We start from the raw sequence: 17313 nt of genomic DNA, 5'->3' as shown, positions 1-17313 counted from the left end.
TAAAAATATAACAATTGTTTTTAATATTTTCTCATCATTATGGTAAAACTTCCAGATGCCTTCATTATCGTACACTTGACAAACGTTTTTGTAAACTTGAACGCATTCGCAAGCTCGTACAACGATGTATATGAATTTTAATCACGAACACCTTGGCGCTTCGATTGTTTGCGAAAAGGAAACAAAGATCCACTTGTGTATTTTTGAGATACGTCGGCTGTAGTTATTATATCAAATAATCTTCTATCTAATTTCACCGTAATTCATTTAAAAGGACGATCTTGTTAGTAAATGAAGCAAGTATCTGTCATCTGATAGAAAAAAAAGAGAACAAATCATCATAAGTAACATAATGTCGAATTAAAAGACGCGTTAACTGATTAAGCTTGCAGCAGTTTTAGCAGAGTAAACGTCGGTATAGTGACGTGTATTTATGCGACACTAATTGGATAGGTGGTATGGAAAAGAAAAAAAGAAAATTTGTACGAAATGAAATCCGCGACATAGCATAAGTTGAGCGAATATCGCTGTGGAGATAATTCGAGCTACGTAACAGAGAGGTTGCTGGTACACTTGTCGCGGGTTTTGCGTGCCCTCCCTCGCCGATGATACAATAAGGTACAGTCAAGGCTGTCAGCCGCACTCTCGTCGACTAAACAGAAGCGTATTAAGGCTGTCAAACGCATTTTCATCGACCGGCTGAAAGAATACTCGAAATATTTGAAGTATTTTCCAATCAGACTAGCCCGTCGCTCTTACGAACGTATCGTTCCTCGTTTCTCGTTAACGGATCGCGATCGATACTTCCGATTCCCGACGAAAAATCTAACGGAAATTTTTTTCCCAGGGACCTGCCTTTTCCAACGGGATTGCGCGTTAGAATATGATACCCGGAAATTACAATTCGAATTTCAACTTTTTCCTTTTTCTTTTTCCCTAGTAGATTGGAAAAATGTGTAACGAGAATGGGTTTTTTACTACGTAAGTGTACAGATTTCGAAAGAGAGTTTGTTTTTCCATGGAAATTGACATTGGATGAAAAATACGAACGGCAGGAAGAGAATCCTACTCGATAGCACACGGACACCGATTTATTTGATAACAATGAGACGTTCGTCTCGATAAGACGAGGATAAGACGACGATATTTTAATGCGCTGTGACGTTACAGCGAAAGGTTCAAATCAATGGAAATGTAGTTTTTAGAGATCCAACAGAAAATGAGTTTACTAACGAACATCGTTAAAGAGACGATCTCTAAATCTTCAAAATACCCATTTAATAGAATGTTTTCAAATTCCTCGCTACGTAAGAATTTAAACGAGCCCAATTCCAAGAACATCTACTTAGGGGCCATTTCGAAGGACCTAACACAGAACAGATTCCGAAACATTCGACTTCTGTTCTTCACGAACCCGCTTCATAAGAAAAGCATGCTTCACTCGTTGACGAAGTGAAAGAATTCTAAAATAGCGGAGTTGAATCAATTCAGTTTCTAAAAGGTTCATCTGGTGCCACAAATACTGGCTAAAATCGCGTAAACTGCGGAACGAAAGGGTATTTCAGTGTTTCAAGTTCCCTATCGCGAAGAAACGAGGTTCGAGCCTTTAATTACTCGGCGGGTGAACCGTGACAGAGGAACGACTTCTCGTCCCCTTGTAACCGGTCGACCGGTTGTTTTAGCAACAATTTAAACTCATAACGTTGCAATGTAGCCTCTCTCGTTGCTTTGGACGTGTCCGTACGCGGAGGCTTTGCCATAATTACTCGACCGGTAATACAGAACGGCCCTTGAGTGGCAGCTCATATTACTCGCCTAACCCGCGTGAAAACTAACCCCTTGGGGAATGAGCTGGAATGGGAATTACCATGGCTCGTGGACGCGCCGAAGCGGAGGGGAACTCGCGCAGCCGGGGGTCCAAGGGTGTAACGAACAACGGAGGAAAAAAGAAGTCGATGCTCGGCCTTTTCGACGGTCTTCTCGTCCGCTAACGTTCCGACGGTTTCTCCGTTTGCTCCACCGAAATGGCAAAATAAACTGCGAATTATAATTCGAGAGTGTTGTTTTTTTGATCGAGAATGTTGTGCTTGAAACGTTGAGATGAATTTAATACGAAGATACGATGTTGATTTTTTGCGACGACGTTAATTAATGCTTTTCTCTATGCGTACGTATTGGATATTAGATATTAGAGTAATTGCCGATTTCATACTGAACATAATAATCGATCCATATTGTCAAGGAAACAATTAACTCGCCAAAATGATATTAATACTAAATTAAGTTATGGAATAATTTGTAACGGTAATTTGCAAGAGTTATATGGAAATAACAAATTATCAATTACATATTTGTGTCAGTCAATCAATCCTTTGATTTAAACAACACGAAGAAATTTCTAGATGAATTAATTAGGAAATTCATGAAATCATTTATGAAATATACGAGATCTAACGATAAATACAGAGAAAGAAAAATGTAAATAACAAAGAGACTTGATTTTGTTATTTATTATTGATTTCGATCATAACGTAGAATATATAAATTCTTTATTAAGTGTGCTAATTCTTGTGAACAGAATAGTATAAAGTTAAAGATCTACATAGTTCACGTTCACACTTAAACGTGAGAATCGATTAGGTTCGCGGACTCTAATAAATTAATGCGAACCCTATCAAGGAAATGGAAGTAGAATCGAGTCGGGCGACTTTCGCAAGGCGTTCTGCAGTGACGCGTGCGATCTTCCGATTTTGCGAGGGCTGCAACCGCACGGTGCAATAAATCGCGGGTTGGCCGGAGATTACGCGGCAAACGTAATTCTTGTTTGTAGTAGATAAGATAGGAAACTCGATGAGGTGAGGAGACCTAGAAAGAGAGGAGAGAGAGGGAGAGAGAGAGAGAGAGAGACAGTATGAGAGCGCGCTCGAAACGGCAGAAGGTGGCGGAAGGGGAGCTTACGCCTCTATCGGCGCGGCTTATCTCAGGAAGTTGTCAGCCAGGACGTCGGGGCAGCCCGTTTAAGGCCGAGGGCCTGTTTAACGTGCAAACTTCTTCTCGGAAACCTGAAAAGTCGCGTCCTTACGTCGCGCCCAAAAGTCTCTCGGGCTTCAAGAACCGAGGAACCGAAGTGATAACACGGAACGATCGTTTTGGGAACGGCGACGAACAGTTCTGACACGTTTTGCTCTACGTGACTCAACAGGTCTCTAGTCTTTATTATAGAGAACGATGTCTTGTTGTCTTCTCTTCGTCTTTCTCCATGCTTTTCCATCGATCGAGTGTCACTTTATGCCGCCTTTACCGTCACGAGATTGAGAACGGACAATCGTAGATTTTATAATAAAAATTACCCTTGTCTTTGTCTTTTTCCAGATTTGCGAAAGAATACGCTAGCATCTAATTCCTGTCGAATGAATTTTAATTTTTGTAACAAATTTGTTATCATATTAAGCAATTATTGTAAGTTTAATTTTCGTTCGACGATAAGTCAGAGGATAAATCAATGGAAGAATTATTGATTCATAGTTTGGAGACATTGGAGATCTCGTAGAGTTTTACTTCTTGAGGGATTTTGAGGTGCGGCATGTTTGACAGTCGAATAGCTTTCTGAAGAACTCGACTTTCGTTAAAGACCCCGTTTGATCGAGTGTCCAGCTCATCGACAAGAAGTGACTGCAAAGGTGACGTTAAAAGACGCGTGTTCTCGAGTATCGACGTCGTGACACGATACTGTCGCATTTAAACGACGAAGAAAAAGCGAATTTGCTGGCTTACAGCGTGAAAAACAGTGGACAAGTATATCGATAGCTCTCTCAATTGACGTCAAACTTCGTCGTGGCAGCGTGGAAAAACGCTGCTGGCTAGATCCAATCGCGGATGTAATTAATGAAATCCGCTTATAAGATCAGCTCGAGAATCCAGTGTAATTACACGACTCATATTCAAAAAAGAACGACTTTCGACTATCTGGTAGGCCTTGTGGTGGATTTAGGGAAGCGAGGAAACAAGCAGCTTGGCAGAGACAAAGCGACCATAGAAAGGTGGACAGAGGTCGAACAGAGAACGCGAGAGAAGTTAAAGGGTCTGATCGAGGGAAGAAAAAGCAGAAGAAGAACGGAACGACTTGAACAAGAAAGGGAGAAGAATAAGCAGAAAGAGGCTGAGCAGAAGACTTGGCTTGACTCGGTGGAGAAGGGGCAGGAGTAGAATGTGAAGGAAGAGAAAAAAGGACGAAGAAGAAGGAAGAAGAAGGCAGAAGAAAGAGAGTGAGGTCGCGGAAGGTTCTCCGTCGAGGTGGGGGAGTAAGTTGTTGGAAGAAGGGTTTGAGGCGAGTCACCGAGCCTAACCGTGCACCACTCGAACTCGAACTCAAACAACTTTAAGCCGTGTGTACTCGCGCAAACAAAACAGCGCACTAATTGCTTACGTCACTCGGCAAGTCAATGGACTTCTTGACTGAGAGAAGCTCTCTCTCTCTCTCTCTCTCTCTCTCTCTTTCTGTTTCTGCACTCTGACTCATAGAACGAGTCCCAGGCCGCGGTGCTGCACCGCCGGTGTCGAGCTGCACCTCAGCTTTCAATTAAATCACGTCCACGCACTGTTTACCTCGCATAAACGCACCACGAGGACTGCCTTATACATATATACACCGGCGCGGCAACCGGGATCGCGTTAATGACGATGACAACCACACGAACACGCTCGTAGAAAAAGTTACGCGAGATGTCTTCTCAAGACCTATCGTCGTTAATACGACGCGACGCAAGGAATGGGTTTTTCGTCCTTGATCAGGTGGCTGATCGATCCCATCACGCGGTTTAAATATAATTAGAGGCCATTAAGCCGGATAACACGTCCCCTTTTTCCTATCGCGAATCTTTTCCCCTTCTTTTTGCGCCGACACGATCCGGCGCAATCGTAAGACGAAAATTAGACCGTTAATGACTTCATTTTCACGAACCATGGTTCAGTTCTCTTTCGCCTGGTTGATGAACAACGCGTCGCGATCAGATTGAAATTACAGAGAGACCGAATGGGCTTATTCCTTTCTGAGCGATAATGACGCCAACCGGGTCCGTGTACGGACTCTATTAATGTTCCCTGTCATCGATCTTATTTTCTTGCCTTACCGGTAATCGTGGCTATTCTATCTCGACTACTGATATTAATACACACAAGGAAGATGACTCGAGGTTCGTCGACACGGTGTGTAGGCAAAGGCCACCGTGTATCGCGATGGACGATCCGAGGTTTCGCAAAAACGCGCCGCTTCGATAGCCGCGTGACTTCGCGGAGAACTTCTACACCCGCAAAAACCTGGAGCTCCGCTTTCAGACATTAACGATCTGCTGATCGAGGAACAATCTTGATACGAAAGATCCATTGCAGTGATCATATCGTTTGCCCTGTTTGATTAGTACTATTTCTTCGTAGTAATACAAATGTATGTGTGCCTCTGTCTTCTTTACTATTCTCTCGTGGAAATTATGCATTCGTGTGTTTGTAGGTAGCTTCTTAATTTTATTATCACGTTTGTCACTGATTATTTCACCCTCTTTAGTTTCTGTCAACAATTACGCTTATATTATTATTCAACACATTGTGCTTCAATAGATTGAATAAATAATTATAATCAATAATAACTAACTGAAAGATAACTAAACTTTTCTCGTGAAATTGCTCCTACTATTAACGTACTATACCTTCTTTACAAAACCACCAGGAACAATGTGCTTTTGTTACCAACAGTTGACAAAAATCCTGACAAATGGTCAGAAAATCTCCGATTAGGTTTCGTGATTTAAGCAACTTTACTTTCGTTAAAGTTTGAATTTCCTCAGTCGCATTCATAAAGATATGAAACAGCAGAAACATACCGCTCTATCTTCCTCAAAGATGATAATCCGTTAAACCATTGGAACTTTTGCTTTCTCCGCAACGAATATCCTCGGACAGGTCTCTCTCAGAATTCGTGCAGCTCAGCAGGTGGTTAGAACACCAGAGCAGGGATCCTGGCGGACGAAAAGCATCCAATTGATTCGAGTATCGCTGGAAGACGCGATCCCAGTCCCAAATGACCGAACGTTAACGGGAACAGACGGAAATACGGGTCATCTGAAGGATCGTGACCGCTAAGAAGCTCGAGGCTGGCCGAGTTGCATAGGGCCAAGAGTCGAGGAGCGTATTCAACCGTGCAGCACATATCCCCCGCGGTATGCAAGCCTAGCAAGGGGCTATACAAGCTATCTTAGATCGAACGGAGTCCAATTACCGACGTTATTAATTAATCCTCTACCCTTGCCGGTCGGTCCATCGTCTCTCGCTTCCATTCTCAACCCCATCGTCGTCCGTCTGTCCGCCAGAGATACCTGCCAGAGATATCCCCTCCAGCGCCGCGTGCTTCGGGTTACTCCATTACACACCGTGGCTCGGCCTTCGAAAGCTCGAAGGTCCTTTAAACACGTGCTTCGCAACCTGGCCGCCATTATTATCTGGCCGATGAATTTTCTTCGATTGAATGTTATGAAGACGTGGGTAGGCGTGGTCTGCCAGGATATCAGCCGAGTGAGATTTAATTGTGACGGATGGTGGCAATTTTCTAGTTGTTGCGGAATGTGCCAGGAAGTTGTTAAGAAAATGTGCAAGTCGTTTTGGGTTTCGATAGATGATGGATGAGCGAAGATAAGGGAGCTGTGTGGTCCAGTAAGGGTAGCTTTGTGAGCTAATTGGATGCGTCTGTGATATCATGTAGAAAGCTAATGAAGTATCAAACATGATTTTATTAACCCATTTTATTGTCGCTTATTGGGAGTCTTTTGTTTGCAGGCTAGTTTCGATATATCTATTGTTAATCATTATATATAGCATAATCTTAATTTACAGTCAAATAGTCAACTATCAAGTTTTTGATAGTTTATACAAAGAGGATTAAAAAGATCGTCGAGCAAAGAAGTTTCTACGTAATAAGCAATCGAAGGCGCGAATATTGCTTTGAGTTCAGCTCTGCTGTTTCTCTCAACAAAATGCTACGTTATTATACCCCTTGTACGCCAATGGTTATTGAAAAATCTCGAATGATCCGAAGTCAAGGTCAGCCGAGGTTATAAGCGAACGCGAAGTGATGATTGGCTGAGATACAAGCCGCGTTATAATATCGAGCGTGGTTATTTCTTCAGGATCAAAAATGTTCAATTACAATAACAAATTTTTTTAAGATCGTGCTAAACTCGTGTTAAACGCTCTAAACGCACGAAACATTACGCGAAAGCGTAAGGAATCTTGCAGCTACCTTCCTGAAACAACTTCATCGTCAAAAATTCGACCAGGTATCGTCACAGTTGACTTCACCGCGGCCACGAGGGAATTGTTTACCTCGTCGGTCCGAGATCTTTATTAACTTTTTGCTTGGCACCCGATGGATCTCGATCCGTCCGGTTACGTACGCCGGGCCAACGATCGCCCAGCGAAAGCTTCTGCTCGAACACGACACTTTCTTGCCTACGGTCTCCTGCTTATCGTCGTTTGATATCTGCCGCGTTTTGCGCGCCGAAACCTGTCCACCCTGTTGGTCTAACGGTAACGGGCCTCTTTTTTTCTCCGTGTTGCTCGCGATCGCGATAACCAGCCGTGTTTTTCGACGTAGCCCGACGAAAACGACGAGTCGCGATCGCCTCACGGTTGACAAATCGAGTCCAGCCGAGTTCGATTTGAAGGAATCGAAGGAGGAAAGTCTCGTCTCTCCAGAGTCTGCGAAGAAGAAGGGACGGTTTTGTCGCCACGGATCGGTTTTCTCTCTTCCTTTCTTTCTCTTGGTTAGAAACGTCCGTGAAATAACAACGAGGGACGATGAGCCACGGTGAAACGAAGATGATCGTGGAAAAGGGAGATAGAGAAGGGGTTAGAAGGAGAAGTTAGAGAGAAGCTAGTCGCTTTACCAGGCTGGTTTTTTGCTCGCGGCTGTCTGATTGGTGTTTTTGCTTCGAGCTCGAGATCCGATCGAGTCAGCACGGCTAAGGCGAGCCGAGAGGCTGCGCGGTGTCAGTCAATTACGCCTTAACAATAGGGTTACGTTTCAATTACATCGACCAGAAATTGGGTAGATCGGCCGCGAGAAGTGGGGCGTATGCCTCGCGTGAACCCTAGCAGGAGATATAGGAAGGGAGCCTCGTGTGAGAGTGTTCTTCCTATTAGATACTGCTATTGCTACCTTTAGGGTTCTACTACTATGGTCGTATTACTATAAATCGAACTTTGTTATTTGTTAATCATTGTCTGATCAATTTTAATATCTCTTCTCCAAATTTTCATTACATCGTCGGTCATATCTATTCGAACCTCGTAGATCGATTTCTTAGAACACTTTTGTACGAGATGCCTGGTCAGAAACAAAATACAGGAAGACATTCATGCTATATGCGGCACGGTATCCGTGTAGAATCGTAGAAGAGAAGCTTATAACCCACAAGCTGTACCTTGACAATTTACTAATACCATTACTCGGTAAATTACTATGTAAAGGGTTTTTGCACACGTATTTTCATGTGAAAGCACTGTTACTCATCTTCCTTTAAACAATTCTTCCTGATTCATGCACAACAGAGAGACCTTACAACGAATCGTGTGACACGTATTAGTCCAAATTCATATAGCCTGGTCCCTTTGTATCTTGTGTTTCACGCCGAGCCAATCGGTGAACCGTGACCTTCGATTAAAACCGTGAACGATCGAGCGTCTCTTAATTGATAGGCGCATCGTGGAATGCACAAAGGCCAGTCTTCTCGTCTCTTTGCCAGGCAACAATACCGTGTAACGAGTCGAACGTGAAAAAGACGGTACCGAGGTGCGGACTACCGCAAGACCGCCGAACTCCGGGTGAAGCTCGATCGATCGAAAAAAATGGCGTGGCATGACGTGCCGCGTTGCGTGGGCCCGGAGATAAGGCCTCTCGAGGCCTTCTGCCGGGAGTGGTGCGACCCATAAGATGCTCGGAGTCGTCGAACCGGCAACGCCGAGAGGCTCTGTGGTCCCGCAGTCTCTCAGGTAAGGAGAAAAAGGGAGAAAAAGGGCAGGACGGTGGCGAGGAGCGAGGGGGGAATCGCCCCCTAGAATGTCCTTTGTCGCGGCCCCCTCCTCCGCCGCCAGCGTCCACCCTCTCCTCAGCGACGAGTCGAGTCCTAAGGCCCCGAACACGGGGCCCTTCACGTGCGTGGAATGCGTGCTTCTCTACCAGCCGTGCCTCCTGTTGACGAACCATTTTTGTATGTTTCCGTTCGATAAGTGGTTCCTTTTTATTTCTCATTTTTTAGTTGATGAATTGGGATTGTGGGAAGGATTGGGATTGGGTGTGTGGAAGGGAAGGTTGTTTGTTAATGGGAGGTTGTGGGAATGATATGGTTATGTAATTGAAAAATTATACAGTGAAGTTAGGTTTTTATAATACTAACTTGAATATGCACGAATTTCTTCTGATATTTCTTGGAACAATGTGTGTTTTCTCTATTTGGAGTCTAAATCGAAGGTCGTCGATCAACTCTCTGACCATGGAATAAGATGACGACGAATTTACAACGGACTATCTTAACGGTGTCATTGAAGTGGTATTATGTAAAAATGATCAGTTTCAAAGTCAATGTTAATTTTTCTAAAAGCACTTGCTTAGTTTCAGTAATTGTAGAGACAAATATCTGTGATCCATCATTTTGATAGATCTGGTAGTTCTAGCCTCCTCGATGAAAGTCTACGTGTATTTTGCCAAATCGATAATCTGTCAGTTTTATGGATTTGATCATTCTGATATTATAATGTTCTCTGAACTAACCCCCAAAGATGATATAGTAGATCAACTTGAGCTATTACATCATCTTCAGGTCAAGTAGATAATCGTTAGAGATCAAAGTATATAATAGCTGTAAATAATAATACCATTGCTCTCAGTATGTATTCGGATGGAAAAAATCCACTCCGAACCTACTTTCCCAACTGTCCTCACGTTTCCCTGGATGACGTTCGATTCTCTCAAATTCGGCCGTCGATCGGGCTCGTTATACGAGATCTAGGAATCTTGATCGCGTGTCCGGTGCATCGGAAGCCTGGTGAAGAGGGATTATTGAGAAGAGGGAAGACGGAGGGTGGGAAAAAGGGGGCAGAGGGTGGGCTAGTATATACGAAAGCATCGTCCGAACTGTCGAATCGAATATCTGGGTAATAGCTTTCTGGGTCTCCCGCTGCCAGGAACACGGACCCATCTACGGCGAGCTTAAATTAAGGGTGGACCTTTCATTTTCTTAAAATATTAAATCATCGTGGCTTGGTGTCGCAGCGGGGCTGCCAGGCACGGGCCCCAGAGGATCCGAAGAACGAGGCCCAGGGTCCGTGGAGGAATTAAAATTCATTGGTCTCAGAAACCCATGTCACCGGTCGAGTGCCATCGTAAATACCTGAGTCTCTCTTTTCTCCGTTGAGCGAGGTCACTGTAAAAATTATGCTTCCACGATTCACCAAGGCCAAGGGCCGATGATCTCCTCCACCGCTACCATGCTACTCATATACAGTACCAAGGTAATCGAATTTTGTAAAGGAAAATGTGCTTGGTTGGTTGAAGAAGCGAGCCTCTTAAATTGATCACTTTTTATTCATTTTATCGCATGAGTACAAATATATCTTGCTTCTTACTTGCACGAAGCAAAAGCAAGAGAATGGCGTAAATAATGGTAAATGAAAAAGATAATATTTCTAATGCGATCGTTTTTCTTACGTTTTCCATACTTTTTAATTCATGAAATCGATCGATATATGGCTTCTATACGGTTCAAATGTCGCAGCTTCTCTCAGACGAATAATATTACAAACGACAATAGCGGAAGTAATAGAGACGAAATGTTGTATGCTAAATTTATTCATTTTTCAGGATACGTTAAAACATCTGAAGCTTCCTGCGTCTTCTATCTTTTAAAAAAAGTCACAGTGCAGTAGAATCTCGATTATCTGGCGTATTCGATAATCAATCGTGTGGGATAATTGGACTATACGTACGAGACGATAAAAACGAAAAAGCTAATTAAAAAAACCATCGTAGATAATATACTAATGCGATTTATTAACAAAAATAAAATATGAATTCCTTCGGTTTCTTCATCTGTTTGGTATCGATGTTACTGTCGGATGAATGCGACGGTAATTTCTTTATTCGTGCGAAATAAGATATGCGACGATTGCTGAAGAATAGTCACAGCGAACGTGCATTTTTCCATTTGGTTAATCGGAACTCTACTGTATACGGATCAAGTATTTTAAATTAGACAGAGAAAATTAGACGACACGAATGAAATGATAAAACTTCGATTTTTTGTAGTTTTAACTAAGCGAGACAGTTCATAGATAAATTACTCGCAAATAAATTACACGTACACTCCATATCGAAATATTTTATCACGCAAGTTAATAAATCACACTGTAGATACGAGTAAAAAGGCTGCGCATCGTATCTCGTTATCGCGTTGTATCGACTTGGACTTAGCACTGTACCATTAACTCAATTATTTCGCGCCACAACATCTTCGCACATTATAAGCCCGTTGCAAGAACAGACACCCTCGCGCTTCTTCTACCTCCTTGCCCATTCATATCCACTTACTTTTAATAAATCCCCATACGAAATACTCTCTGCCGGTTGGAATCCGCGAGTATTTCCATGCAAACGATCTGTTTCACCCTCGACGCTGCTCATTACGGCGTACAATAAATCGAGATTAAGCGTATAATTGTAGGCTCGCGTACGAACGCCAGAGGATGGGTTGCGGACGCGCAGGTGCGAACCACGATTTCCTGTTAATCTTATTCCAATGACTATGGAGCGTCCCTCGGTGAAACACGCTTGCAGCCGCGATCTGGACCCCCTTTAAATCGCACGGCAGATTCGTTAGAAGTCGGGGCGCATTAGTCGCCCCTTTTAGCCCGTTTCCAGCGTCGTCGATACGATCTTTCAGGGCGAGCAACACGAGAAACGAGGCGGAGGCGCGCGACTGCTTTGCATTTGCCGCGTGAGATTTTCATCTGTGTTTTCTCGGAACGCCACGACGAATAAACGCGCCTGAACGAGTCGTTGAAAAACCGTAAACAGCGAAGGAAACGGTGAACCGATCGCTGCAACTATCGGCGACCCCTTTGCCTTCCTTAGCCGGTGAAATTGCTGCTGATCGGAATTTCGGTGAAATATAGCAGGAAATTATGGTCGAAAGCGGAGCGCTTACGGTATTATCACGGTGTGTAATATACACAATTACACAAGTATACAACAATTTTCGTAACGTTTTTAGACACTTTTTACGAATACCATTTCTTTTAAATCAACGTAATTTAAAACGTTTGTTTGAAACCGCATTTACAGTATTTGAAGTGAAAGGCAGTTAAAGTCGCTAAAAGCTATATCTTGCAAAAACTTATCTAACTATGTTTTTATATTTACCTAACTATGTTTTTATAACGATATTAAGACAATTTAAATTGTAAAAAAAGTCAGCAGTTTGAACAAACGTTGGGGATCTTCCCAAACATTTTCAAAAGAAAGACCTCGACGTTTTTTCATCTCCGACAGATATAAATAAATGTAGCGACTCAGAGAAGTCAGTAACAATAATTACCGTTCGTCTATCGAATATTAATTAATTACCGTTCGTCAACTGAATAATTACCATTCGAAGAGTTAGTTATCATTTTGTCAACCGAAAAATTTTATATCCGTCAGTCTGTCAGTCAATTGTCAATATCGAAATCGAGTAAGATTTGAATAAATCATTACACATTGTTAATTTACTTTCGAACAACTTTAATCCTCTCCCGTGCCAGTATTCCCGCACATAGCAGGTTAGCCGAAAGTGGAACTTACTGCCAGTTGCATTAAACCTCAGTCAACGCTACCTTCTCGTCGGCAACTAAATAGAACGTAACACGGTTAACAAAAATTTGTGTGATACATTTTGTCTATACCAAACACTCGCTTATTGCACGTAATTATATTATACGTTCATTTCTCTTGTCTATTATCACTCAGTCTCGTGATTCCTCTTCTTCTTACGAGTAAAGAGGGTAAAGAGATCAGCACGCTCGACTTACAAATTAGTCTCGACAAAAACTTAACACTACAACAGCGCTACAAGTCCATGCGAGGTTCAGATCGAAGGTAGATGAAATTGGGATTGGACCGCAGTGAAACCTAAATCGGGAACGAATGTGCATTTTGATCCGTGGTATTTTCGACTTAAGGTCGAGGCAGGGATAACTCGCAGGCAACTGTATCATGGAAAGGGTTGAAAACGATTTCTATATCGCGACGATCCTTCTTCTACCTCAACTTATATTCGTGAACAATATTAAACGCATATTTATGGTCGTTCGAGTTTCCATCGTGTTTCTATTAAGCGCTTTATACCCACGATTCGCCAACTTGTTCGAGCAGGTCTGATCTTCGAAGCATCTTTAATTTCCAGTCTGCTCTGAAAAAACGCGCTGGAATATTCGCGATATGCCGGAACGAAGCGCAACGTGCCAATACAAACACGATTGAAATCCGAAGAACCGCAAATACATCATTGAATGATGAAAGTCTAAAATATAAAATGTTAAACACCTTCTGGAAGCGATGCTCGAGAGTCGTCGCGTTTGTCAAGCTGACGAATCAGTATTCTCCTGGAGTAGAAAGTCTCTCGTTCTCTCTGCGGAGGGGTTAATCGTTTTTAAAATTTCCGACACGTGAAAGAAGAGAAAAGAAAAGGGAGAGGAGAGATGGGATGACCCGGGGCTCTCTCAAAAGAGCGTATCTCGCGCAAGCGGAGAACAGAGCCGGGTACCTGTTGACAGACATTTGCATCTGAATGGAGCGTGCTGTTCCGCTAAACGACTCGCCTAATCTCCCCGAGATTATTTTCTCGAGGACACGAGTTTCCTGCCCATTACCACCTCTTACGCCGCGTTATTATCGCGCTTCCCTCCTTTTTTTTTCTCCTTTTTGCCCTTCACGTTTCTCCGCTGTTAATCCCACGGAATCGAACATCCGAACCGACAAATGGAATTCCAAGTGGCGTTCCTCGTAGTTGACACTCGACATTTGTCAAAGGGAATACATTATATGTTGATTGAGATCAAAGATCTCGCGCATACTCTGAACTTAATCGCGTTATTAGGTTGTTCGGTAGAGCAAGCTGTAGTTATTGGAGCTGGCTAAGATTCATCTTGAAATTCGACCTTGGATTTCCCACCGAACAATTAAATTTATTGTACGATGCGAGATGATATTGAACTTTGATGCAATAACGGAAGAATAAGAAAATGCTGTTTACTCTAAGTGCAAGGAAAGTTTGATAATTGAATAGTGGACAAATTGCTTAATGAAATTCTAATTCTGAGAAAATGTATCGCTCGACAATTTTTCTTCAGTTTTTGCACCAACTTTACAGACCAACCCATATCATAATCACAGCTATTAGAATTCCAAGAATTTCAATCGTGATTGATAATTTTGTTATTAAATTCATCGACTCTGATGACTACCACGCGTTAGTAACTTATTACCAAAATTAAATATTAAACAAAGATAATACACTGAGATCTTTCCCATTATATCACCATAGAGTGCGAAAAGTTACAAATATCAAAATACTCGTACCACCAAGACCCTCGACACAGTCTCACATTACACATTCCATGCTCAATCAGCTTCTTGATCAGGCTGCTGTCTCCTTCGAAAGTGTTCATAAGTAGATACGAACAATTTATCGCCAGTGTCTTCGGAAAAATTCCGCATGAAAATTCCCGCCAGCGCTAACCGGATAAAAAGTCAATTACACACCAGGGTACAACAAGGTGCAAGCTGATCGGTCCGTGAAAAAACCAGAAAACCGGCGCCTATGCTGCTCGAAGTCCTCGTCGCGTATGCACGTTTCCGATATACATGCGTGTTCATGCACCAGCGACTTGCAATGTTCCTAGCACACAGACGCGAGATACACCTGGTCCACGTTGTCAGTGGCATATCTTTGCATTGACATGATGGACGGCCGACGTGAAATTAACAATCTTATCCGGTCATTAATCCCGGCGTGCGCGCATAATGCACGGCCACGCGGCCACCCTATTAATTAAATTAGCTTTATCTAACATTCTTTCGGTTCTAGTGGCGTACGAGCTTGTTCCGCCTCGTTGCTACAACTCGATTTCATTACGAATTCCAGATAGTATACCTGTATTTCTAAGAAAATCACAGTCATCAGTTTTTGACGTAGATAAATATAAACTGGGTCGTGTGTCTGGTTCGTGGTCCATCGTTTGAGTAACGTAATCGAGAAATCGAATCTTATCAATGAGAAGGTGGTTGGGTTGGTAAGTGCAGTGATTTATCCGGTGTTTAAAATGAACTAAATGAGTAGCATAGAATATTATACCGATGTTTTATAATAAATTTCTGATCAATTTTCCACTCCTGCAGGCGCTACAGACTTTCCAATAAATCTAGCGAATGGTGAAGATTTACACCATTGCTGTATTATCGCTGTTTAATGTTAATTTTGATATTAAACTTCGTGTAGCTAACGAACGTTTATATTATGAATTGAAAGATAGAATTGGCAAGTATGATTAAAATATTGAAACGTCAATAGCTGTGATTATGGTATTAAAAGATTATATTGAATTGGATCTACTGATGGTAAAAAATTGGAAAACCACGAGGCTGCAAATATTTTTATCCTGATTTACAGAAATCAAGTTTTTGCGCGAGCTATTATCAGCCGAATGAAGTTGAAACTCGGCCCGTCCAGTGTTCGGAGTAATTTATTCGACAATTTCATCCGCGGTATCGTTCTATCGTTAGAGAGCAACACGTGTTGTTGCCCACGGTGTCATTAACAGGTTTTCGATTGCGATTCTCGCGCAAATCATATCAGAAAGAGTATTTGTAACACCTTTGAAAATCAAGACCGCAAAATTTCAAGTTACTTCTCTGGATTTTCTAGTTCTCTCGTAGAAGTAGTCTTGTTCCCCATATAAAAATGGTAGAACGTTTTTGTTCTTTTATAAAAATAAAATAAAGTCTCTTCTATTTCTCGAGTATCTTCAATCATAGTTCAAATTTCGTCTTGTGGAGAATCAATGGTCAAAGCAGGAATACAGAAATAATTAAAAACTTCTCACTTTCCATTCTAAATCCTTTAACACCTATACAAGGTGCCTAATTTAAATCGATCACTGCGAATATTTGGAAGCTGTTCATCATTGATGGGAAAGCGTTTCAAACAAAAGTTAAATGGTTTCGAGACAAACATAATTTGATGTCGGTATTTTTTTTCTAAGTAGAAACGCAGAAGACATACGAACGTCAACTTTATCTTTTTTCGCAGGACCATACATTTTTCAATACATTAATCGATACGTCTTAGTATTCCTTATGTTAGATTGTCCGAAAAGTTTCTTTCGTTTTATAAGAATAAAATAAACGCGCAATGTTTTTTGTTTTATATTAGTTTATTGAATTATGCACGAACATAATAATAGAAATATGACGAAATGGCTCGTACCTAATTCAATAAATTAATATAAAACAGAAATTGTTGTTCATCTATTATCACCTTATAAAGCGAAAGAAACTTTTCGGACAACCTAATAAGAAGTTACTACACATTAACATCACTTTATTAACATTTATTAATCTATATCGAAGAAAACTATGATTTTAACAAATGTCAATGGATCTCCCTGTATACAAAATTTCCCTATACATGAAATGCGATAATCTACTGAAATCACAGGCCTGCAACGACGAGACGACGTTTCACGAGGAATCAGTGGGCACAAAAGGACGTGCGAGCAACAATAAGATAATAGGAAATTCTTCAACGCCGTCTCTTATTATGTTTCACATCTCGGCTAGTCTCCGCGAACGGCGTTCCTCGAACGGGGTCCAGGCCGAGAGAGAACAAAGCGAAACAGAGAGACGATGGAGAAAAGGAACAGTGGAGGACAAGCGAATTGGATGAACAAGAGGGAACGTGGGACAGCTTTAGAGAAAGACGGAGTGAAAGAGGGTGGGGAAAGGGGAAGGGGAACAATTAAAACACATTTATACGCCGGCCAATTCGTGATCACCATTCTCGTCGGCGCTGGGCCCTGAATAGGTCCCTGGATGACGTATTAACTCATATTTGTCTCCTGACAATACCCGGCTAAACTCTCTGCCCAGGTGTCCGACGTTTTACACTCTTCCATCTCTCTAGAGGACGTACGGACGACGAGCGTGCATGCTCGGAATTATAATGGGATAGACCA

The 17313-nt window shown here is 42.1% G+C and overlaps 1 protein-coding gene across 1 annotated transcript in view; it reads left to right on the top strand.

Annotated features, from left to right (window-relative positions):
* LOC138185146 (uncharacterized) overlaps nucleotides 1-17054 on the top strand; it is a 231668-nt gene extending 214614 nt beyond the window's left edge. Inside the window, exon 6 of the mRNA XM_069123853.1 lies at nucleotides 16797-17054. Within this exon, the coding sequence (XP_068979954.1) occupies nucleotides 16797-17024 (228 nt within the window). The 3' untranslated portion in view covers nucleotides 17025-17054. The remainder of the gene's footprint in view (nucleotides 1-16796) is intronic.
* The last annotated feature ends 259 nt before the right edge of the window (nucleotides 17055-17313 follow it).

This window comes from Bombus flavifrons, chromosome 11 (genome assembly GCF_040668555.2).
Source record: "Bombus flavifrons isolate JBK064 chromosome 11, iyBomFlav1_principal, whole genome shotgun sequence".
NCBI lineage: Eukaryota > Metazoa > Arthropoda > Insecta > Hymenoptera > Apidae > Bombus > Bombus flavifrons.
The sequence above is the reverse complement of the archived record's forward strand: the minus strand, read 5'-3'. Positions and strand labels throughout refer to the sequence as shown.